Source organism: Gossypium hirsutum, chromosome D11 (genome assembly GCF_007990345.1).
Source record: "Gossypium hirsutum isolate 1008001.06 chromosome D11, Gossypium_hirsutum_v2.1, whole genome shotgun sequence".
NCBI lineage: Eukaryota > Viridiplantae > Streptophyta > Magnoliopsida > Malvales > Malvaceae > Gossypium > Gossypium hirsutum.
Genome location: NC_053447.1, coordinates 4,768,145 through 4,792,920, shown reverse-complemented (window position 1 = coordinate 4,792,920; position 24,776 = coordinate 4,768,145). Strand labels below are relative to the sequence as shown.

Here is a 24,776-nt window from a genome sequence, read left to right as displayed (position 1 = left end):
TACTTTGATTCAATGGTTGCACACTTTTACTATATGTATCCCTTCTATTTTCTCCATTATTTTCCTTTCATGGATGAGTTTTCTCTTTATTTATTGAAAGTGCAATTCAAAGACAACCCCTTGCATTTCCTTTTTCTTCTTTTCATGTATTACAAATTAAAGTCAGCTTTTACTATACTAAATATTGTCAAATGGAGCCTAAAAACAATGGCTATTTATGTTTTTAAATAATTTTAAAAGAAGGGAGAAATGAAATATTAAAGTTTTTTTTAAGTGTAAATTTGATTTTTAATGTAATTTTGTATGAAACAAAGACGCTATCATTATGTATTTCTTATTAATTATTTAATGTCATTTCAGTATTTTTTTTCATGCCATTGTCACATATTTTGGTTTTTTTTTTACCTTGGAACTTGAATCCTCGATCCTAAACCTTGAATTCATGAATCAGGTTTTAAGGTCGAGGGTTCAGAATTCAAGGTCCAAGATCCAATGTTTAGGGCTTGAAGTTCAAAGAAATGATTGTATGAAACTGTGATTCTACATCATCCTTATCCCTTTTCAATAGGTGAATGACAAATAAGATTTTTCCTCCTGATTTTTAACATTTTTAGTTGGATTTAAATTTGTTCAGGGGAAAAAAATTGAAAATCATGAGGAAAAATCTTATTTATCATTCTTCCATTGGAAAGGGATATGGATGACGTGGAATCACAGTTTTATATAATCCCTTCTCTTGGGGTCCAAGTTATCTATAGTTTAGGGTCGAAGGTCGAGGATTCAGGTTAAAAAAATTACCAAAATTGTCAATGATATGAAAAAAATACTAAAATAACATTAAATAATTAATAAGGAATATAAAAGGATATGAACTCTCTATTTCATACCATCCTTTTCGTTCGTATGTTAGAGTAAAAAGTTAATATGAAAATTCAAAAGTAAACTAATCCACTTATAGTTTCCCACTCAACTACTACATTGACATATTATCATATCCGCCCAGCAGTGTTTAGAGCTTTACAGCATCTAACAAAAACAAATTGTATCACTTATCTTTGTCTCTATTCAACTATTTTACTCTTTTTTTTTTTTTTCTAATGGCCATGACATTCATCATTCATCACACTTAATACAACCTTTTCTTTTTGGAATTTGGTCTACCAAAACACATTCTGCTCATTGAGATAAGCATTGGGAATTTTAGGGAGTAATTAAAAATTTAGAAGCAGACATAACATTTAGTTTAATCTAATCCCCTTCATGCTAATGAAACATCATCCCCTGGAGAACAGTTACCCATAAGCCATGAAAATACAATGCACTGCCTTCGTCTGATTCGGAACATAATTTTCAAACTCAAACTCGTAATGCACAAACAAAATCGCCACTTGTTTCTAAATCATCGATGTCCGCATCACAATCAATGTCATCATCATCAAGATCCATGCTTCCACCAAGTAATTGACTACCAACTTTTGGACCATCACCACCCTTCCTTGCTTCATCTCTTATAGACAATATTTCTTCAATACTCTGTGATTCTTCTTCATTTTCCATGTACCCATTTTCTCCTTCCACGAACTCTATTGGCAAGTTCTTTAGAAACCAGGGATGCTGCTTGATTTCTGGTATGCTTATTCTCTGCAATCAAAAGACAGATATGTATCTAATACGGGTATTTCAAAAATTCCTTTACATGTCCGGATGTGAGTCAAATACCTTTTCGGGTTCCGCTACGAAAATCCTCGACAGCAGATGTTTACACTCCTTGGAAACTCGAACGTAATCAGGAATTGAATAGTGGACACTCAGAATCCGCTGTCATAATCCAATTATCATTTATTATTGTTGTTTTTTTTAATCCCAACATAATAAACTATCATATCTACAGTCTATATGGAGCCAAAAAGGGCTGATATCAACTAACCTGAATTGTTTTTCTGAAATTTTTTGGATCTTCAGGATCTTCAAAAGGATAAGCCCCAACCAACATGACATACAAAGTAACCCCACAAGACCAAACATCTGCAATCTAAATATTTCCAAAACGTCTCTAAGTTTTCATTCATATGAAGCTCTACTCAGCTCAACTCGGAATAGTATGTCTTATAGACCAAAAAGTACAGAAACAGGGAATAAGAATTACCTTCCCATCATATTGTTTCCTAGACAAGACCTCTGGTGCAATGTAGGCTGGGGTTCCTACAGTAGATTTGGGTTGGGAATGAAACACACTTGACTGAAACATGCAGTACAAAGTTAATAATTTAATTTTTATAGCTATGTTGTTTGGACTCTTTGGTCGGTGTTTGACATCCATGCTGAACACATTTTCAGGCATAGATATGGGAATATGACAGTCCAAGTGTATGGAAAAAAGTAAAAAAACTAAATAAGCCCGCGTCAAATATTATAGCATATCAAACACATACACTCAAGTCCAAGTAACATAGCTTTTATAGCAAGTATCAAGATTGATGCTGAATAATCAATAAAGGTTCATTGCCTTAGAGTAGCCAAAGTCGCATATTTTGAGTCTCGGCGCAGTGCTCCCATCTAACAGCGTGTTTTCCAGCTTAAGATCTCTATGACAAATTTGCTGTATAAAAAGGGGTGAAAAATCTCGATTTAGATAAGATATGATAGGCAAAAAATGGAAAACTATTTTCAGAATTAGTATATATACCATTGCATGGCAATAACACACTCCTGATATCAGTTGCTGAAAGAAAAACCTTGCCTGACGCAGGAAAGCAAATAACAGTTAATGAAAAATGGAAAAGAATGAAATTCAATATAAAAAACAGTAGTTAAATTCAATATATACCTCATCCTCACTAAATCTACCAGCATTGCATATCCTTTCAAAAAGTTCTCCTCCAGCTGCATATTCCATGACTATGGCAAGATGGGTTGGTGTTAACAGCACCTGCAAAAAAAAAAGAACAGAACAAAAGATGAATCGTTTTTAAGCCTGTTAAGTTCAAACCAACTCTGGTTTTCTCTGGATGTTCAGTCATTCGATATTTAGAGTTATAGCAAGTAATGCAAAACGTGAAAGCAGTATATATGTATAGATATATACCTCTTTGAATTTAATTATATTTGGATGCTTCAAAGACCTATGGTTCATAATCTCCCTCTGCACATGTTCATCTATCTGCATAGTCAAAGAAACCCTTGAAATCAATCAATTGAGTCTAAACAAGAAAAAAGGAGCCCAATTTAGCCTATGAATAATAAAAAAAAACAAACAGATACAAGATCATGAACATTAACCGTAGAAATCAGTATAGTAAATATGAAATGGAAGGAAAAAGAAAAGAAAAGAAAATCCTAGTACGTACCTTGGGTCCTCTTTCAATATACTTGACAGCATAAAGGTCGCCACTCCATTTTTCCCTAACCAGCTTTGCAACACCAAAGTTCCCAGACCCAATATCTTTCAGTATCTCATAACGATCCATTTTTCCAAAACCAAATCCCAGGAAAATCTATATATGACGTATAATATATTACGAATATATGTTCTATGTTGGGTTTTTCTTAAATTTGTTGATTTTGCTTATGTTTGATTTGGTTTGAAGGTTGATGAAACTCGGTCTTAAGGATATATATTGGAGAGGAGATGCTTAGAATCGGAGGATCACCATGATTTGGAAGGCTTTTGAATTTCTGGTTTGAGTTTGTGGTATAGCTGACAGCAAAGGCGAAAAGGCCAATACGAAGTGGAGACTGTCAAAATGGTGTCAACTGCCAACGGCAGAGAGACAAAAGAAACGCAGGAAGTACACGTGGCGTATAGTTAGAGGTTGGAATTTGGAGCAGAAATAGAACAAGTTGCACACTAGACAACGACGTCGTTGCCTGCGCCTTTGTTTCCATTTTTATTTTATTTTTGGTCTTTGTTTGGTTACCCTCCCCTGTAGGTTTCCTCCACTTACTCGTCTTACTTCTTTTGCTAAACTACTCTCTTCTTGTTATTTAAACACTATAAATTTTTTAACATTAATTTCTTATCATATTTGTTTTTTTTAATACAATGTCTAAAATTATTTATAATCTCTCTTCAACTTTTAAATAATAGGATAATGCATTTCAATATACTCAAACCCACGTCTTTCTACACTGACAACAATATTTATATCAATCAAATTAAAACTCAATCAACATTTAAACACTATAATTAATGTAAATGATTTTATTTTAATAATCAAGAGAGGAGAATAGAATTACTTAAGATCGAACCCTAACTCTCGTACCTACAACATAATACTTTTACTATTGAATCAAAAATTGTTCCCAATGCGAATGAATGAAAATTTGATATTCGTTGCAAAAATTAAAACTTTTGAGTATTTTAGTTCTAAGTCTTATTATGTTTAGGGTTTCACCGAGGGCAGATGAAGTTATTAAATCGGGAGAAAAAAGTAATATCTTTATTGAGAAAAGTTTTGTTGAAATTTTTAACTTTACAAATTTCAAGATATATTTTTAAAAATTAAAAATAAATAAATAAAATATATAGTAAAATCTCAACTCTTTTGTTGACTTCAAAATTTTCATCACTAATGTACTAAATAAATACCCTACTGGTTTTTATAGGGACGAATTCACTTACACAGTATAAAAATTAAAGTAGTTTTACACACTTCCATAATTATTTATATGATTAATATTTTAACGATCCAACCGTTATATTCTATGGTCTGTTCATGTAAATCATGTATATCTAATTTGATGTAAGTTTAAAAACTTCTAACTATTTGTTGTATGTAAAAAACAATTATTGAATATATATTATTATATAGAGTATTTTAGATCAATTTGATAAGATATCGGATCGGTTCGAAAATTTGCATGCATGGCAAGTAAAATTATATTGATAAATTTAATGATTGGATCATTAAAATATTAATCAGATAATAGTTAGGAAAGTGTATCAAACTATAGTTTTAATGTGTAAGTGAATCCTTCCTCGATTTTTATTGTTAAAATTAAATGTTTTTACTAGGATTGATATAATTATGTTTCATAAGTTTAATTTAACATTCAGTATCTAACATGATACTTTTTACTAATTATTTGGTACTTAAATTTTTTTTTTCAATTTGGTATCTAAACTTAACAATTTTTTCTTAATTTAATATCTAAACTTATTTAGTCCAATTTGGTACTTGAACTTGACACTTTTTCCCAATTTAGAACCTAAAATTTTTGTCTAATTATTATATCAATTAATCCAATATACTAGCAACTTTTTTTTTTGTGATGCAACAAAAATAATCCATATAAGATCATCATAAATGACATGAAATTTCCTTTTTTCATTTTAAATGTTGAATTAGTTTAATATGTTTATTTTATTTTTATTTTTAATCTCACCTAATATTTTTTTAATTTTAAGTTTTAAAACTCTTATTTTCTTCTTTTTCACACTAATGATTTTTTTTTGTGAAATTAAGGATTTTGTGAAGACCAAATCATGCATTAAGCATGCAGTCTCTCTCGATTTATTTTTGCCACTAACAATAAAGGTAATCGAACCCTATGAAAAGTGAAAATTTTAGCATATTATTTAGGAAAATAGAGGAAATTCTAAATAAATGTAATCAATACTATCATTAAATCCCATACCATCTGCCATATGTCAAGCATACATTAGCTATTTATGTCCTTTAACAAAAAAAACACCATTAGTGTTATGGAGTAATTTGTATAATATTTGACAAGTTTAGTATCAAATTTGAAAAAAAAAACTTAGGTACTAGATTAGAAAAATGTGTCAAGTTCAAGTATCAAAATTAGATAAAAAAAAATTTAGGTACCAAATTAAAAAAAAAAGTGTCAAATTCAAGTACCAAATGTTATATTAAACCTATTTTATACCATGGAGGTACATGTATTAGGAGTTAGATTGCATTTTGGCCCCTCTATTCAAAAAATAGGTAAATTAGTCCTTGTACATTAGATCAAAGAGCAAACTAGTCCTTTTGTTAAAATTTCCATCTAATTCTGTTGTTTGAAATTAGTCTATACACGTCAACATGAGGTACACATGGCATGCCAAGCATCACTATCTGGTTATTCTGTTAATCACGTCAGTTTTTAACAGTAAAAAAAGGATGAAATTTTTAATAAAAAGACTGAATTACTTCTTAATATAAAGTATAAGGGTTAATTTGACTATTTTTTAAATAGAAAAAGTAAAATATAAGTTAACTCATCATACAAAGGTCTGTAAGGTACTTTCACTGTTTTAGGCTTGAGTTTCTTTTAATAAAAACTAGTTAATTATGTTAGGGGTTACTAGAGCGAGTACCAATATATTCATACTCGAGGCGGGTAGGGCTGTAATTTAGAAAACAGAAAAAGTACAAAAGAGAAAATTCTTTCAAATTACGAGGAGAAGAGGATAAGTCGACAGGAGGTAGAACAGAACAAAAGAATGACGTGGACGGTCGAGGAGGGTTGATTGATTCACTGTATTGGAATTGTGGTCCCTACCTTAATTCGCTTTTATATATTTAAATCTTATTATTTATATGAAAATTTTAATATCTAGGGTATTAATATCGTATTGGTCTAAATTTATTTAAATTGGTCTTGAACTTAGACAAAAAAATGTTTAGACTTTAATGTGAGAATAGTTGTCATTTAAAAATTATTTAACTTAAAATTTAATTTATTAAATATTTTTATTTTTATAATCTATTTTTTCTTAATTTTAAATATACTAAATATTTTATCTACATAGTCTCATAATGGGTAATTGCATTAAGTGGATTTCTAATGTTATTATTCGTGATCTCTAGTTTTATCATGTGCGAATGTCGTGTATAAGTTTTGCCTGATTTTTTTATATTTATTGCCTTTTATTTTTTATATTAGTTTGATATTAAATTATATTATTTTATCGAAATCAAAATACCTATTGTCGATGACAATAATTAATTCTCTTATTACGATTGTCTTCCAAAAAAGTAAATGATCGGCCGTAAAATGTGCTACAAATTTTATATTATAATATTAGTGAACCTTATGTAAAACTATGTGCTATATGTGCTTTTCTTTTCGAACTATGTACTACATTTGTAATATTAGTGAACCTTTTAAAAAAAATTATTCAAGAACGAATTCGATTGCACTTTACTTTTTTATCTTTATGCTTGTTTCCATATTCAAAATAAAATATTAATTTTATAAAGATATATTTTTTATTGGGATAACTTATGTTTATCATAGAACTAAATAAAAAATTAATTTAATAAATTTTAGCATTCAAATTCAATTTAATTAAGATTGTTTGTATCATATAGGATTCATCAGTCGGATCTGTTAGATTAAAAACTGATTAAGGTATCGGTCAAAAAAATTTTTATTGATCTAGTTTACTCAGGATTCGTTATAGACCAGTTGAATTGAATTTTTTTATATTTTTGTATTTTATAAATTTTTAATAATTTATTTAATCGAATTGAACGAACCAATCAAATCAACAAATCGATGATCTAATCAATTTAATCACTTATCTAAATCTAAAAATCTTAAGTTTAATCTATAAGAAATCAAAGAAAGAAGCTAAAGTTATATATTATATATATTCAATTGTGAATGAAGGATTTTAATGGTAGGTCTTTTATGGGATAAATCGAAAAATGTGTAATGTGTTTCATTTTCGAATAAAATTTTATTATAAATTTATGTGCATGTTTTTATTTAAATTTTATTATAATCTGAATATATTTTAATTAATATATTATGATACATCTTTTGTATTTAAAATTATAATTATAATTGCAATTTAAAAAAACAAATTTCCCAACTTCATCGTCGGAAGTCGGAAGTATATAAAAAGTAAAATCATTGAAAGGTAATTTTTTAATATTTAATTTAAAAGATTATCCAAGTGTTGGGTTTAGGAATCTCAAGTTTCATGAGTTTAGGCAGGCTGAGCCCAAACTCACGTTTATTAATAAATATTAGTATGGCACTGGTTAATGAGTTTCAGCTTCCCTTCACGCCATGAAAATTCTGTACTCCTCTCAATGGCGACATTGTTCACCTTTATACTCATGAAATCTAACTAATAATTAATTGTTAGCTTGGATAAACTAATGTAAACAATACAACAAATATTTTATATGAATTACACACAGAAAATGATACATCAAAGTTAATCAATCTAGAGTGTTGAATACGAAAGATACTGTTTTATTGATCTAAAGGTGGTTGTTCTTTCTTGTAAAAATTTCTCATTCCTATAAGATCACTAAACCTCGAAAACAATGCTCTTTTCTTTTTTGGGAATTTATCAGTTTCTTCGTCGAAATGGCTTGAATCAAAGTGATGGAACTCCTCACCGCACATTGATTCATCATCAGCGACATAGAGTGAAGGCTTTTTCGAATGATGGTTTTGCACTGCTTCACTTTTGGGGGTTTCAGCTACGTCGAAAATTGAGCCCTTAAGCGGGTCAAAGTAATCAGAGTCTGAATCCTCATCACTGTCTTTTAATTGGACTTTGGGCTCTTCTTCTGGGTACTTGTTTTTGTATGGGAACTTTATAATCAAACAAGAGCTGTTGGTTTTAATATGCCTTGATTTCTTAGTATGTTCTTTATCATAATCTTTATTTTCCTTATGCTGTGTTGAATCGGTTGATTTTAGTTTCATAGCTTCCTCTTGATCCTCCATTTTCCTAAGATCTTTGACACTATAAGGTGTTGTTGAACTTGAATCCGTTGGCTTTGGATTCATAAGCTCTCCCATATCCTCTAGTTCCAGAAGATCCTTCATTGTCATCCCCCTTGTTATTACCGGAGTTGTCGTTGCTGGTACTGGTGATGCTGGTGCTGGGGATGGCGACGATGATCGTAATGGTGTCGCTGTAGTTGTTGATTGTGATGATGATTGTGTTGGTGGTGTTGGTGTCGGTGTCGGTGTTGCTACCGACGATGACGATGATGGTGCTATCGTAGATGCTATTTGTGATGATGATTGTGCTGGCACTTCTGTTGTTGCTGATTGTGTTGGTGTTGCTACCGACGATGACGATGATGGTGCTATCGTAGATGCTATTTGTGATGATGATTGTGCTGGCACTACTGTTGTTGCTGATTGTGTTGGTTCTGGTGGTGCTACCGATGGTGATGATGTCGTTGTAGCTGCTAATTGTGATGCTGGTTGTGCTGGTGCTGGTGTTGCTACTGCAGATGATGATTGTGATGATGTCGTTGTAGCCGCTGATTGTGTTGGAGATGGTGTTGCTGTTGTAGATGATGATTGTGATGATGTTGATGTTGTTGTTGCAGATGATGATGATGATGGTATGGTTGTAGGTGCTGATCGTGATGGTGATTGTGTTGGTACTGGTGCAGATGATGATGGTAGTGGTATCGTTGCAGCTGCTGGTTGTGTTGGTGCTGCTGCAGACGACGACCACGATGATAATAGTGTCGTTGTAGCCGCCCGTTGTGCTGGTATTGGTGATGGGGCGGGTTCTCGGCTTTTCTTTGTATTCTCACAAACCGATGCTTCCTTGAGCTTAAGCCTTTCGTTTTCTTGGGAAAGGAGTTTCAAAGCTGCTTCTTTTTGGGCAATGGTGTCTTTGAGTTGGGAAATTTCTTGTTTAGTTGCATTTGCTTCATTTAAAGCCTGTATCATTATGTCCTTTAGTTTATGATTTTCTTCTTTGGATTTTTTACTGTCTTCTAGAGCAGCATTCCTTTCATATTCAGCCTTCTTAATACACTCAATGAACCCCATCTCTTTTTCATTCCATGCAATCAAGGTTTCTTCAGCTTCTAATCTTAATCTCTCCGAAACAATCTTACACCGATCCGTTTCTTTCTTGGCTTCTTTATATTGTTCCTCAACCTTCTTCAACTTCACCTTCAGTTCTTCAACTTGCCCTTTCGTTGTCTCAAGTTCACTCGTCGTTGACATGAGCTTTTCTTTAGCTTGGTTAGCCTCGGTTATAACTTCTTTCAACGCCACAGCGAAATCATCCATGGCTTTCTTGTTGTTTTCCTCCGCTTCAATAGTGGTTTTCAATTCACTTTGCAACTTCTTCACTTCCTCAGCTAGATTCTTAGCTTTCAACAAAGCAAACCTTTCGTTATCTTGGGCTCGCCCCAACTTTTCTCGAGTCGATTGCAGCTCAGATTCAAGGGCTTCCACCAATGAATTTTGTTCTTCATCACCTGTTGAACACTGCGAGGCAACATCGGACGAACTCTCTAATTTCTCTATATTTTGGATCAATGACTTGATTTCTTGCTTACATTCATCCAATGAAACCTTGGTTTTTTCCAACTCTTTGGTCTGAGCTAACAGCGAATCATGCAACTTTTTTTCCGACCCTTTCCTTCTCTCAACTTCTTCTTCCAGTTCTTGGATTCTTTTTTTGCCTTCCGACAACAATTGCATCGCTTCCGACTCGAACGATTTCACCTTATTCAACTCTTCTTTCAACTTGCAAAATGATGCTTCTTTCTCCGCCAATTTATCCTCTAACTCTTTAGTCTTTGCAACCTCCTTTTTCAAGGATTCAATGCACCTTTCCTTGTTCTTCAACTCTTCAATGGCATCCGTTAACGAGTCTTTTACTGCTGCAACTTCTGTATGAATGTCTGTAACTTTCCCTAATACCATTGCGTTCGATCTCTTGTTGGAGTCTTCATGTTTCCCCATTTCTTGTTTTGTCTCTGAAAAACTCATTTTCTATCACAAAATTTCAATTTAGCTTGTTAGACTAAAAGTCCAGACATTTTTCATTAACACGAGGCTGCATGAATCAATTTAATTAAGTTTTATTTTATGAATATATTAAATCTTTGATCACGAAAATTGGTATTCAAACTTTTAATTTTTTTCTGAATTGAATTATAGCTTCGAAAAAGTGCAATCTTTCATCATCGAAATTGGGATTCAAATCCCAATCTTTTCATGATTCAATTCAACTAGTTTAAGTCCTAGTTTTCAGAAAGAAAGAAAAAAAAGAAAAAACCTTCAGCCTTTGACCACAACAACTAGGATTAAAACCTTAAATGCCACTTTTTAATGATAGTTACATGATTCAACTAATTTGATGAATCAAGTCTTAAACTTTCTAAAACCTCATGTTAAAGGTGAATACATGATTCAATTTCTAGAAATGTTGAATCTTTCATCATAAACATTAAAAACATAAAAGGGAAAACATGTTGAAAGAAACATAAATGTTAGGGAAGACAATGTTTACCTTGATTGAATTAGAAATGTTTTCTTGAAGGTTTATTTGGAGATACTTGGGATTGATCTCCAATAATGTCAAGAGACTTCCCTACTCATTGCATTTGAAGAACGCAAGTCTGTTTTTGGTCGACAAAACAATCAAATGAGTTCTAAAAATAATGATTGGTATAATATTCATTATATTTGCTAATAACAGGTGGGAATAAACAAATAAAGTGATAAAAAAGAAAATAGAAACTACAAGAAATACTAAAAATAAAGCTATGTCAACAATAGTATCATGAGAAAGAAAATTAAAAATCTGAATTAAGTAAAAAAAGAGATAAAAATCTAAAGGAGAGACAAATAAGGGGAAAAAGGGCTGGTTTTGTTGGAATAACCGAAGTTGCCGGATTTTCCACTAAAAATCGGAGCTAAAATTCTAGGGGAAAAGAAAGGATGGTTTGGTGCAACCGGTAAATATTTGCATTTGTAAATTATTTGGAATTTTGTAAATTAAATTATTTTAACAGTTAAACTAAAGATATTTTTAGATGAATGGTGTGTTTATCTTTGATATTATTAAAAATAAAGATAAGGATAAAATTAATTATTATAATTATAAATTAAAAGATTCTACCGCAATACCATCATTATCCCAGACCTAAAACCTCTCAAAATTTAGAGTTGGTAATTAGTTGAATGTTTTTGCCGCTGATTTTTTTTGCAACTTGGAGCCGCCTAACATTGTCTCCAAAGTCCAAATGAAAACAGTTCATATGACACTCTTTACTATCTATGATCCTTTATTTACATTGGACTTTCCAAATTTTTTAATAAATTTATTTAAAAATACATCTTAATAAATTATAATTTCTTAAATTTGTGTTTATTATAATTTTTAAAAGATAGAATGTTAAATTTAATCTTCATGCTTATATTTTATTGTCAATTTAGCCTTTATTCGCTTTTTTTTCTCAATTTGACCATAAACTTTTTATAAAAAACTAAATCTATTTTTAAAATAGAAATATTGACTAAAACATTAATTTTTTAATGATATTGGGGTGGTAAATTGCATAACAATCCACATATACTTTATATTAATATGATATTATTTGTTTTATATGCCACGTCACATCAACTAATAATTTAAAATTATAAAAAAGTTTATAAAAATCCAAAAAGTATAGAATGAACAACATGTGGGTTGACATGTCGACATGTTTTAAAATTTAACGTTTTAATTAGTATTTTCAATAAAACACAGTATTTCAACTTTTTTCGAAAAATTTAATAGTTAAATTCAATTTTAACTAAAAAATAAGGACCAAATTAAAAAAATTGTAAATACTAGTAGCTACATTTAACATTATACCTTTCAAAAAAAATGGAATAACGATTTAAAACCATCTCATTGGGAGTAAAGAAAAAAAAAAGATTACGTGACAGTACAATCTGGATTTAAATCGGATCATAATGATGCGGATAAAAATGAGACTGATGAAAAGGAGATGGAGATCACGGGTTCGACGCCATTATATTTATCCTTCATTTATTGAAATGTGATTCTTGAGGTCCCCCTACACTTATGGGAATTTTATTATTCTTTCACTTCAAAATTTTAAAAATAATACAATTATTTTAATTTTGTTGTTATGTTTACAGTTAATAATTTATTTCATCTTCTAATTTTACAAAAAAAAAATATTTTAGCTATCGATTTAATTTTTAGTTTTTTTTTAGTTTTAAACTTACGTTTTTTGTTAAATCGTTTCAAAATAGATTAAAAGATGATGTTTTTTTCACTTTGCTGATGTGGTGGCAGACACGTGGATTGTCGTGTGAATGACACATCAGCATTTAAATGATTTTTACAAATTTTAAAAATTCAAAAAAGTTATTTTTAAAAGTTAAAAATCATTAAAATTATTTAAAAAGTATAAAAAATATATATTTTTAATAATTTTAAATTTAAAAGTATCAATTAAATGCTGACATGTTATCCACGTGTGTCTCATATCAACAAAATTTTCAACCATTTTTAGGTGACTTGACAAAAAATATATAAGTATAAAAACTAAAAATGACAAAAATTAAATAGAGGGCTAAAATGATTTCTTTTTAAAGTTTGGGGCCAAAAAAATGATTATACCTTATTTAAATAAATATAATTTATGAATATGTAATTTTTAATTTGATAATTCATGTATAATTAATTTTAATAGTTGGAATTATTACAAGACGAAGTGGACAAAACTGGAAAAATGAAAAGGTAGCAATCCGCACGACTTGAAAACTTTGGAAAACGAAGGAAAGGTGGGACAATGTTTTTAAGATTGTTTGGATGTTTTTCAACGAAATTGGCTGAAAATTTAATTTATCGGTTTTATGACTTCCTTTTAATATAATATTTATAATTATTTATAATTTCTCTTCAATCCATAAATACAAAGATAATATATTTTAACGCATTCAACATCACATTTTTCTACATAATTAACAATAATTTTCATACCAATCAATTTAATATTTAATCGGCCAGATATTATATTATAAATTACAGCTGTTTTAACTTATATATATTTATTTAATTCTTTAGGATAGTGATGTATATATTCAAAAGTAAACATTCATGCTGTGCATGAACTATAGAATTGCATCACCTTTAAGAAAAAAGATTGGAAGACAACATGACTTACCAAGTATTTTCTGAGTTTGAATTTGAATATATATTATTTATATTTTTACTATGACTTTTCTTTTATCTTTTTAGAAAATGGAATTTAGAATTTAGCCTAATTAGTTTGAAGTGATATTATTCACTAAATTTAGAGTTTGTGTCCCTAAATTCACAGATTAAGGCAAAGCTTGTGCAATCATTTTTTTTATATTGAAACAAGTATTACAAATTTTATAACTGTTTAAGAAGAAGAGTTTTGACGCCTCGTCTCAACAGACTTAAAACCTACATCAAATCTTTCATTTTGATCTCACAACTGTGTAACAAAAAAGGAAGAGGAAAAAAAACACAAATTATCGTCGAAATTGAACCCTAGGAAATCAATTCACTCTTCCAATCATTAATCTCATACTCATTGAATGCGAGAGAACATTCTTCTTCCCTTTGAAACTCAGCAACCTAGACCAAAACCCTTTCTTCTTATTCTTCCCATTCTTGAGTTCTTCATCATCCAAGGTCCTTGCTACACAAGCAGTCGATCTACTCTTCTTCAAACCTTTGGTACTACCAAACTTTAACATAAAAGACGAAGACGAAGACGACGACGACGACACCGGCTTCATGATTGACGTCACGCCAGAACCGTTCCGCTTACGATGTCGAGCGTCAGGGGAGGCCGAGGTCGAAGATGAAGGCGAAGAGTAGTCAGGCGCAGGAGAAAAGGAGAGTGAAGAAGAGCAAGAAAGGAAAAGCGTTGAATTAGTTTCTGTGTATGAAGCTGAACAAAGGCGAGATAACCTTTCTCTTAAACATGAAGCGCAAACCCCTTGCTTTTGTTGATGATTTGGGTGATCCTTGCATCCATTGCCCATTTCAGAGAAACCCATCTCAGAAAATAAAAAAAACTCCAATAACATCAACTTTCAAACGGTTCAACCTTTTTGCTTTGCTCTCTCTCTCTCTCTCTCTCTCTATATATGTATATATAGATTCAAACTTGCTCTGTATATTTAGCTTCCAGGAAAGCGTAGAGAGTCGTATGTGGAAAATATGTATTACATGTTAGTGTGATATTGTACATCAAAGTAATGTTTATAACCGTTGGATCATTTAAAACATTATGGAAATGTTAAGAACAGAAAGTGACTTTAGCATTTTTCTCACCCTCACGTGCAGTGGACCCACCCTATCTCGGCTGATTACGTAGAAAGCCGGGGACTTTTTTTTTTCATGCGTTTCCCTTAAGAAATTAATTCCATAAGTTATTTTTTTTTTTTAAAAACGAGGTCAATTTTACAGAATTGTATTCTTGTGAATATAATTATGACAGAAGAATATTCACCCACCTAAGTAATTTGTTACCCTTTAATTATGCTCTAGATATTTAAAATTTTATCATCTAATTTTCATCTATAAATCTAGTTTTTTATTTTAAAAATATCACATAATTCAATTTAATATAATATTTTTTACAATGTTATCAATAGGACTTCAATTACAGCAAATAAATTAAACTCTTATAATTAAAAGTAGAGAACTGCTAATGATGCCTTGACTCAATGACAAATGTGGTGACATTAGAAATTTTAAAGTTATATATTTGAGTTCTACCTTTCGTAAACTCGTGGATTATCTATCAGATTTATTCTAATTAGTTAACTTAATAAATTTGAATCGAGTTGTATATACATGCCTAGCATTTTTCCCAACAAAAGTCAATTTATTGATAAAAAGGAAGCATATTAAATTTTCCATTTTCAAAGCTGAGAATACAAGCACAAAACTAGAGATCAAGTCAAACATAAAAAAAAAAACAATTCATAAAAACTTAGACCAGCAAAAAAAAAAAACATGATACAAAAAGATAGGAAGACACGAAAAACATCACTAGCCCTTGTTAGAACTCGACCATTGGGTATATGAAGCATTCACCAAATAAAAAGCCTCCATAGCACATAACATGACACCAAAAGCCCCAACTCTTAAATGCCACCGCAATAACAAATGATTTATGTTAAAGTTGAGTTTAAATCTAAATTAAAAGTATTTTTAGATACAATAATAGAATTAAAAGATGGGTAACATGATTTGAATTTCGTAATAAATAAATATGTGATAAAAATTTTAACTACTTAAAAATAATTTAAATTAAAAGTTTGTAGCTTATTAAAAGTTAAAATATTAAGAGTTAATAGACTACACACTAAAGAAATTATAATAATTAAAAAGAATTATAATTAAACATATAACAAAAATAAGAGTTTAGCTAATCTAATTAAAAATTTAAACTTCATATGCAATTTAAACATTACGGCTTTATTATCATCACTGTTAGTTTTTTTAATAAAAAAAATACTGTTAGTTTTTTTTAAATCTGATCATGGTCGGATCACTGGACCCGAAGATTAAAAAAAATATTGTTAGTTTTATAAATTAACAAAATAGAAATCAAGAAATAAAAAATATACTGGTAATAAAAAGTTTGTTAGAAGAAAATTTTCTAAACCTAAAAAATAGATATATAAATATTTTATATGTGATGAAGAAGGTCACATAGCAACAAATTGTCCTAACAAAGAAAAAATGCTAGGAAAACGATTAAAAGTATTGAAGAACAAGATTTAGAAATATGTTATGAAAAGGAAATAAATCCTGAAGAAATATTATATGAATTAATATCAGAAACAGATTCTGATATTGATGAAGAATATATATTTATGTTTAATAGAGGAAGTAGTTCTAATAATCAATTAGAATAAATTTTTAATACTGAACAACAAGATATAAAATTAGGAAATTTGATTGGAGAAGAAATAGACTTTTGTGATGAAATGATAGAAAAAAAAAATATAAAAATCATATTTCTAAAGAAGAAATATAAAAAATATCTAAATTCAAAATATGGACTAAGAGACATGTAGAAAAGCTAAGTGGAAATACTATAGCTAAGGATACGAGAGGGGGATTAACAGAAATCTCATTATTTACTAAAGATAAAATTAAGAGGATTCAAAAGAAATACCCTCAAGTTAGATATATCCATTTAGGGATAATAATGATAACTATTTGAGCTCTATTTAGGAAATGTCATGATATTTCTATAATAGTTGTTCTTTTAGATAAAAGATTTGAAAATCCAATAAAAGCATTTATTGGAGGAATTCAGTCTAATTTACATACGGGTGTAATAGGATTTAAGGTTAAACCAAATTACTTTATATCCATTACAAATCCTCTAGTAGAAGAGTGTCTATGCCTTAGAATTCAGACAAAAAAGTCTGATATTAATGATTTAGTAGAAGATCTAGCAATAAGTTTGACTTCTATAAATAAATATACTAATACTGCAGAAGTAGAAATCAAAGAGATAAACAACAAAATTATTAAGCTCTTTGAACCTAATAAATTTACTACAGAAATACAACCAAAATTATTACATTTAAGAGATCTATCAATTCCAAAAGATTGGATGATAGAAAAGATAAGTAGTGCAAGTATTTCTAAACCAGTAAATACCATAGAATATATGTCATCGGGGAATAAGTTATACTTTAAAAACCTTGCTATAACTAATACAAATGAAAACTTAATTTTACCCTCTAATAATTCAGTAGAAGAAGAAGAGGATAATATTAGTAATAATTCTACACCAATAGGAGTAAAAACAATTCATATTCCTATTTTCCCTACATAACCAAGTAGAAATTCTAGAAACTCTAGAACGGAAGAAATACAAAATTCAACGATTAGTAAACAAATGAAAGTTGAAATAAATAATTTCCAATCTAGGAAATATGATACATATATTGAAATTGCATTTCAATTTAGAGAATATAAAAAATATTCTTTACATGCTTTATTAGATACTGGAGCTACAACCAGTAGTTGCAGAAAAAATGTCATTCCTGTAGAAAAATGGGAAACTATTAAAAATCCTATAAAAGTAATAGGAATGGATGATAATAAAACCATAATTAATTATAAAGCTAGAAATATATCAATCTACATAAAAAAAATGTAAGATTTATGATTCCTAAAATTTTATGTTTTCCTGAAATGCATGGAGACATATTATTAGGAAATAATTTTACATGTCAGTATTTACCATTCTCTATTGATAAAAAGTCAATTAGTTTATCTGTAGAAAATTATTCTATAAAAATACCATTAGTAAATAATAATAAATTTGTGTGTAATAAAACTTTTACACCATCAAAAGAATAAATTATGTAATTTTATGTTATTATATAAAGTACTAATAATTTATTGTTGATTATCTTAGCAAGCCTTATGGATAGAAGTAGAGGTGATCATGGGCCGGGTCGGGCCCAGATAAAAATTTAGGCCCGTTTTTTAGGCCCAGGCCCAGCCCGGCCCGAAATATGGGCCTAAAAATTTGTCCAATCCCGGCCCGAAAGAAAATTGCTATGTAACACCCCTTACCCGTATCCAACATCGGAATAGGGTACGAGCGGAATAGGGTACAAGGCATTACCAAAACACATACACTTGTAAACGTATTTAACCGAGTTATAAAATTTCAACTAAATTAAAACTTTCAAAATAATTAGAATGCTTCTATAACTTTTCACAATATATCCTCAAAATATTATAATCATAATAATTAGGGCCTACGAGACCCGGTACATACTCATACAATTCAATGCTTCATTTGCATTTCATTTAATTCGCAATTTCTCATGCTCACAATTTAGATCATATCACTAGCAATTTCCATTTAATTCACGTACAATTCAATGTCACTAAGTTTAACACTAATACATATTTACCATTTAACTCAACGTTTATCGATTATATCATTCAATAACACATTTATGAAATTCTTAATTTTGCAATGAAAATATCACTTTAGCTTAAATAACAACATCATCCGGGTATAAATACACTACCACTTATTCATTTACTTTAATTCATTTGGGCCTATTTGTCACTTACCATCCTTAATCAAATTAGGGAACGGTTACGGAAAATTCAGTACTTCACTTTCACTTTGCCATAGTATAACTATGGTCTTACGTATGATCACTTATCACTTGTCCCTGATCAGATAAGTGTAGCCACTTATCACTTTCTTTCTTGATCAGATAAGTGTAGTCACTTATCACTTTGTCTCTTGATCAGATAAGTGTAACTAAAGCTATCACTTTTCACTTTTCACTTGTCACTTGATCAGATAAGTGTAGCCGAAACTATCACTTATCACTTTGTCTCTTGATCAGATAAGTATAGCAGAAGCTATCACTTATCACTTTCCACTTGTCACTTGATCAGATAAGTGTAGCCGAAGCTATCACTTATCACTTTCCACTTGTCACTTGATCAGATAAGTGTAGCCGAAGCTATCACCTATCACTTTGTCACTTGATCAGAAGTACTCAAATCCGGCGTTCCGCTCAATTTGATCATTTATTCAATTTTCGCATTTTTATTTTATTCTCATTTCATCAATAAATATATCTCATCATACATTACATAACTCATGAAATTAACATTTAATCATTAAATTTCGGTCATATGAACTTACTATTTCATTATCTTACCACACTTGTTTCCTATGCACATCACACAAGATATAAACATATTCAACCATAGTCACAAGCTAGTATATTTAAACATAACTCTTTTTGGAACTAACCACATGATAAACCATTCATGAAATTATTTCATGCCAAATCATATACCGAATATACGATACACACGTACTATGAAACTTTATTTTCACACATGAGCTTAAACCAAAACCAATAATGCACAAATATAAGCATTATTTCTATTTCATCGTTTATCAATTATAATCAAGCATATGACCAATTATACACAAATCATTCATATACTTCCCAATTTTCCTCCTCCTCCTCTCCATTCCACATCCTTAATGTGTATAACACACTTAAACAACATTAGCTATAATTTCACTATTCACTCACATGTATATTCAAAGCTGTTTATCTGAGTTAGAGTCACTAAATTATTTTTATCCGGAGCTACAGAGCTCCAAATTAAGATCCGTTAATTTTCCCTGAAACTAGACTCACATACCTTCTTACCATAAAATTTTCAGAATTTTTGGTTTAGCCAAATAGTACAGTTTATTCTTTAAAGTTTCCCCTGTTTTGCTGTCTGACAGTTCCGACCACTCTTCACTAAAAATTAATTATCCCATTGTACAGAATTTGGATGGTATTTATATTGGTTTCTTCTAAAAATAGACTCATTAAGGATTCTAATCATATAAATTATAACTCATAATCATTTTTTTACAATTTTTAATGATTTTCCAAATTCAGAACAGGGGAACCCGAATTCATTCTGACATTGTCTCAAAAAATCTATTATATCTCATGATTTACAATTTCATTACTTACACCATTTCTTCTATGAGAAACTAGACTCAATAAGCTTTAATTTCATATTTTATTCACCCTCTAATTCAATTCCCACAATTTTTGGTGATTTTTCAAAGTCAGACCACTGCTGCTGCCCAAAACTGTTTAGTGTAATATATTGATTACCAATTTGACTCTAAACTTTTAATACATGATAATTTCGTCCCTAGGCTTGGAAAATGAAATTCTTGCAATATAATCCTTCATTCAAGCCTATTATTTCTCATACATATCAATAACAGCCCATAGATTCCATGAAATTTTAGAATTTCTCCATGATTTCAATATTTTTCAATTTAATCCCTAAAACATGTTTTCATCTAAAATTCTTTATTAAAACACCTTTAAACATCCATTAACATCTCAATTTCATCAAAAAATAACAACAATCATATGAACTTATCATTAGTATCTTCCAAAACTTTCAACAAAATGAGAAACTAGTAGAATACTAAGTTGGACCTAATTGTAAAAGTCTAAAAATATAAAAATTTCAAGGACAAAGCAAGAATTAAACTTACTTGAAGCCAAAATATGGAATACCAGCTCCAAACCCTCTTCCATGGCTGTCTCCCACCGAAATTTCAAGAAGAAATGGTCTTGAAATGCTTAAAATAAAATTTGGCCACATAAACTTTATTGTAATTCCAATTTTGTCCTTAATACATAAAAATCTTAGATTTTTTTTAACGGTATGTCATCTCAGCCCCTAAATTGGTCCATTTTCTCTTTTAGTCCTTCCTTATTTAATTGTTAAGCTATTTAATCACTTTAGCAAGTTTTGCATCTTTTCAATTTAGTCCTTTTTAATTAATTAACTGCCAAAACATTAAAATTTTCTGACGAAACTTTAACACTACCATATTGACACTCCGTAAATATTTATAAAAATATTTACGGCTTGGTTTATAATATCGAAGTCTCGATACCTCTTTTTCTCAATTTCTTGACTTAATAAATTTTTATAAAATACAAATTACTAATTTAAAAATCTCTTAAAAATCATATTTGGCTCGTAATTATTGATAATAAAATTTACGAGCTTATTTTCTGAATTTGGTGATCTCGTACCACTGTTTTCGACATTTTTGAAAATCGGGCTATTACATGCTAAACCCGAGCCCGGCCCATATTAAATTTTACAACACCAAACAAGTAAATATTTAATATATATTTGATTAAAAATAAAATTATATATTTAATATATAACTCGGGCCGGGCCGAGCCCGGGCCAAAAAAGCTTTACCCGAGGCCAGGCTCATTTTTTAAACGAGCTTCTTTTTTTGCCCAAACCCATATTTCGGGACTATATTTTTACCCGAACCCTCCCATTTTTCGGGCAGGCCGTCAGGCCGAGTTGAGTAGCCCAACCCATGATCACCTCTAGATAGAGGTAAAAAACCTCCAGAATTAGTTGGTGAATGGACGACTGTTTATAAAAAACCCAACAAAATGAAAGCAACAAATTTCAAAAAAGGATTTGTACCTGCACAAGTACCATTTTATTCTAACCAATGATATTATATGTCATATCCAATGGTAAACCAACCAGTTAGAACAAAAGTTTTGTTATTGGTAAAACAACCAGTTGGAACTCCTTTATCATTGACACCCAAAATGGTGAGTCAATCACAATGGTCCCAATATTCAAATTCAACGTTTCAAGCCAATTATGCTGAAATGATTAAAGGAGCAGAAAATTTGTTAAAACAACAACAAATTCAAGAAATAAAAGATTTTTACAGTCCTGGTTTATCGCCAGAAATTTATAACTTTATTAATAAAATATGGAAAAACTATGTTTCTCAATAACGAGCCAATTTCAGAAGAGCTCTTACAAAATTTTCACAATTTTTAGTTGAAAAAACAACTAAGGAAAGTGAATCTGATGATTTATTATTAAAATCCATCTTATACAGAGATTGGGATGAATTCCAAATGGAATTTATGGATATTAAGGAGATAAACAATCTTCTTGATATATTTCAGTACTTTATTCATAAAGGAAAAAACAATCCTATTATGAATAAAATGTTTAGAATATGTTTATATAATAAATCTAGACATATTTACCATAAGAAATATTTTTTAAAATAAATAGAGCTATTTGTAAACAACAAGCTCAATTTCAGAAAACTTTTTTTGAATATTTTTTTAGAAGCATATGTTTATATTAATGATATAGATGAAAAATATTCAACTATAAAAATTAGATTGGATCATGAACCATTTGATATAACCAATATTGAATGGGGTTTTGTTAATTTATCACGCCTATATTTCTTTTTATAAGTATTAGGACGTTTTATAATTAATTATGGTTTTATTACTATAAAATGGACCCAAAAAATGGATTTGGACAAAAAAATAAGACCCATTTAGAAAATAGGTCGGGCCTCGGATAAGGTTTTTTTTGGCCTAACCAAATTTCTTGTTGTTTTTTTTTCTTATTTTGCTACTATTTTCTTGTTTTATCACTATTTTGTTACATTTTCACTATTATGTTACTATTAATTTATTGTTATTGTTTGAATATTATATAATTCTTGTTTTATTATTAAATTTATTACTATTTTAGAGACATTTATTTGTTAAGTTGCACCTATCTTAGTGTTATTTAAATTTACTTCAATGTTTTTAATTTTTTTATGTATTATATATATTTTAAAATATTATACAAAAAAATTTTAATACAGGTGAGCTGGACCAAGATTGAATATTAACATTTTTATCTAAATTAGACTTAAACAAAATTTTAAACCCATTTTTCAACCCGAATTTAATTAAGCTCATCCTAACTCGCGAACCCATCTAATTTATTTTCTATAAAAAGAAAACCATTCTTACTAAGCCAAGCCTTCGTTAGCTTCTACGAAGTATGACTTGGATAATTAAAATTGATCGAATAAAAAATCAGATTAAACTGACTAATTGGATTGAAAAAATGTAATTTTTATTAAAAAAACAATATATTTAACATTTAAAAAATTTGACTCAAAAATATATATTTTGAATTAAGTTATCCATTAATCCAATCAAATAAATGAGTGATATAAAAGTCTGATTGCTCTAACCTTTTATCTAATTTTTTAAACATCAATTGACACTTTTCTTTAATTATTTTATACTAGTTAGATCTAATTTCATTTTAATAATTATAAATGATTTATAATAATAGAATTAAGATCTTTTATTTTCCGGTTTATTTATTCAAACCTGTTCGTCTCCTTTTTCTGTCTCTAATTTATAATGATAAAAAAATCAATTTTTATAAATAAATTCAAACTAATTACTATATTAATTTTAGAAAAAATCTCCAAAAATACAAACTTTATGCCGATTTACTTAAGAAACATATCTCTGGGATTTAATTAATTGGGTGGGTGAACTGACGAAATCAATTAATTGCAGCATGACAAGGATGGAACTGCTACTGCTCAACTTGCATCATGCACATAGCCATATGCAACCATTTCTAAGCAAAGTTCACTTGACACCAATCAGATTGCATGAATTTAGTGCTCAACTTGATAACCCCTTAATTGAGTTTTAGTTACTATTTATCGAGGCTTGATTTTTGAGTGTCCATCAATCAATTCATTATCCTCTTTTCTATCATTATTTAGAAAACTATTATAAATTTGTTTTGTTTAATCTTTAATATTTACAATTTTTATAATTTTAATTTTTCTTTTTCTTTTTAATCTAAATTATTCTTTTAAAAAGAGTTGATTTGTTGTTTATTTATTTATTTATGAAAATTCTGACTAAAACATTAATGTTTTAAATATGTGAACCCACATGACAATTCACGTGTAATTTATGTTAATTTTTTATTTTTGAATATTTTTTTTATATTTTTAAAATTATTTATTGACGTGACATACAAGACAAATGATGTCATATCAACATGATATATATGCATAATGTCATACGAGTTACCACACCAGCATTATTAAAAATTTAATATTTTAACTAACTATTTGATTCTTTCTGAAAATTTAATAAAAAATTTCATTCAAAAAAAATATAATAATTAAATTGACAAAAATGTAAACGTTAAAATTACTGCCTTTTAAGTTATTACTAAATTAATTTGTATAGAATTGTTATGCTTCGAGCTATAAAATAGTTCCTTTTTTCTTATTTTAAAGTTCAACTATCATTTGTTTCGATAAAACTAATTAATAGAGAATTAATAATAGATAACATTTAATTCTAATAATTAAATGTTATGCTTTCTTCTAATTTTGAGCTGTAATTTTTTTCGTTATGCTTTGTACTTTGAAATGTGAAATTTTGTGTTGGTCATTTAACTTAAAAAGTAATAATTTGGTCATTAAATTATTTAAAAGTTTTCATTTAAGTCACTCAGCTATTAAATCAATACTATATGACTTTCTCTGTTTGCATTTCTCTGTTTGCATTGCATGTACCAATCGAAAACTCTCTTTCCCATTTATTTTTAT

At 29.3% G+C, this 24,776-nt stretch overlaps 3 protein-coding genes and 1 long non-coding RNA gene across 5 annotated transcripts; all 4 read right to left on the bottom strand.

The window, feature by feature from the left end:
* Nucleotides 1–925: 925 nt before the first annotated feature.
* Nucleotides 926–3,752, bottom strand: LOC107911627 (serine/threonine-protein kinase SAPK2). 2 transcript variants are annotated; one of them, XM_016839490.2, is made up of 9 exons: nt 3,348–3,751; nt 3,086–3,160; nt 2,828–2,929; nt 2,687–2,740; nt 2,507–2,599; nt 2,147–2,239; nt 1,928–2,032; nt 1,720–1,818; nt 926–1,641 (listed from the first exon to the last, which is right to left on the bottom strand). In XM_016839490.2, the coding sequence occupies exons 1-9, from the start codon at nt 3,465–3,467 to the stop codon at nt 1,357–1,359; spliced, it is 1,026 nt and encodes a 341-aa protein (XP_016694979.1). In that variant the 5' UTR covers nt 3,468–3,751; the 3' UTR covers nt 926–1,356. The 2 variants fall into 2 exon arrangements, with proteins under 2 accessions (XP_016694979.1, XP_040961545.1); XM_041105611.1 differs by having other exon boundaries at nt 2,507–2,740; nt 3,348–3,752.
* Nucleotides 3,753–8,033: 4,281 nt separating this feature from the next.
* On the bottom strand, nt 8,034–11,582 carry LOC107911626 (uncharacterized protein DDB_G0284459). Its single transcript, XM_016839489.2, has 2 exons — nt 11,246–11,582; nt 8,034–10,725 (listed from the first exon to the last, which is right to left on the bottom strand). The coding sequence occupies exon 2, from the start codon at nt 10,720–10,722 to the stop codon at nt 8,215–8,217; it is 2,508 nt and encodes an 835-aa protein (XP_016694978.2). The 5' UTR covers nt 10,723–10,725; nt 11,246–11,582; the 3' UTR covers nt 8,034–8,214.
* A 2,698-nt stretch (nt 11,583–14,280) lies between these two features.
* On the bottom strand, nt 14,281–14,787 carry LOC107911624 (uncharacterized). Its single transcript, XM_016839488.2, has one exon. The coding sequence runs from the start codon at nt 14,785–14,787 to the stop codon at nt 14,281–14,283; it is 507 nt and encodes a 168-aa protein (XP_016694977.2).
* A 2,642-nt stretch (nt 14,788–17,429) lies between these two features.
* Nucleotides 17,430–21,047, bottom strand: LOC107911220 (uncharacterized). Its single transcript, XR_001687813.2, has 2 exons — nt 20,829–21,047; nt 17,430–17,805 (listed from the first exon to the last, which is right to left on the bottom strand). It is a non-coding gene; the product is annotated as an uncharacterized lncRNA (long non-coding RNA).
* Between the last annotated feature and the right edge of the window lie 3,729 nt (nt 21,048–24,776).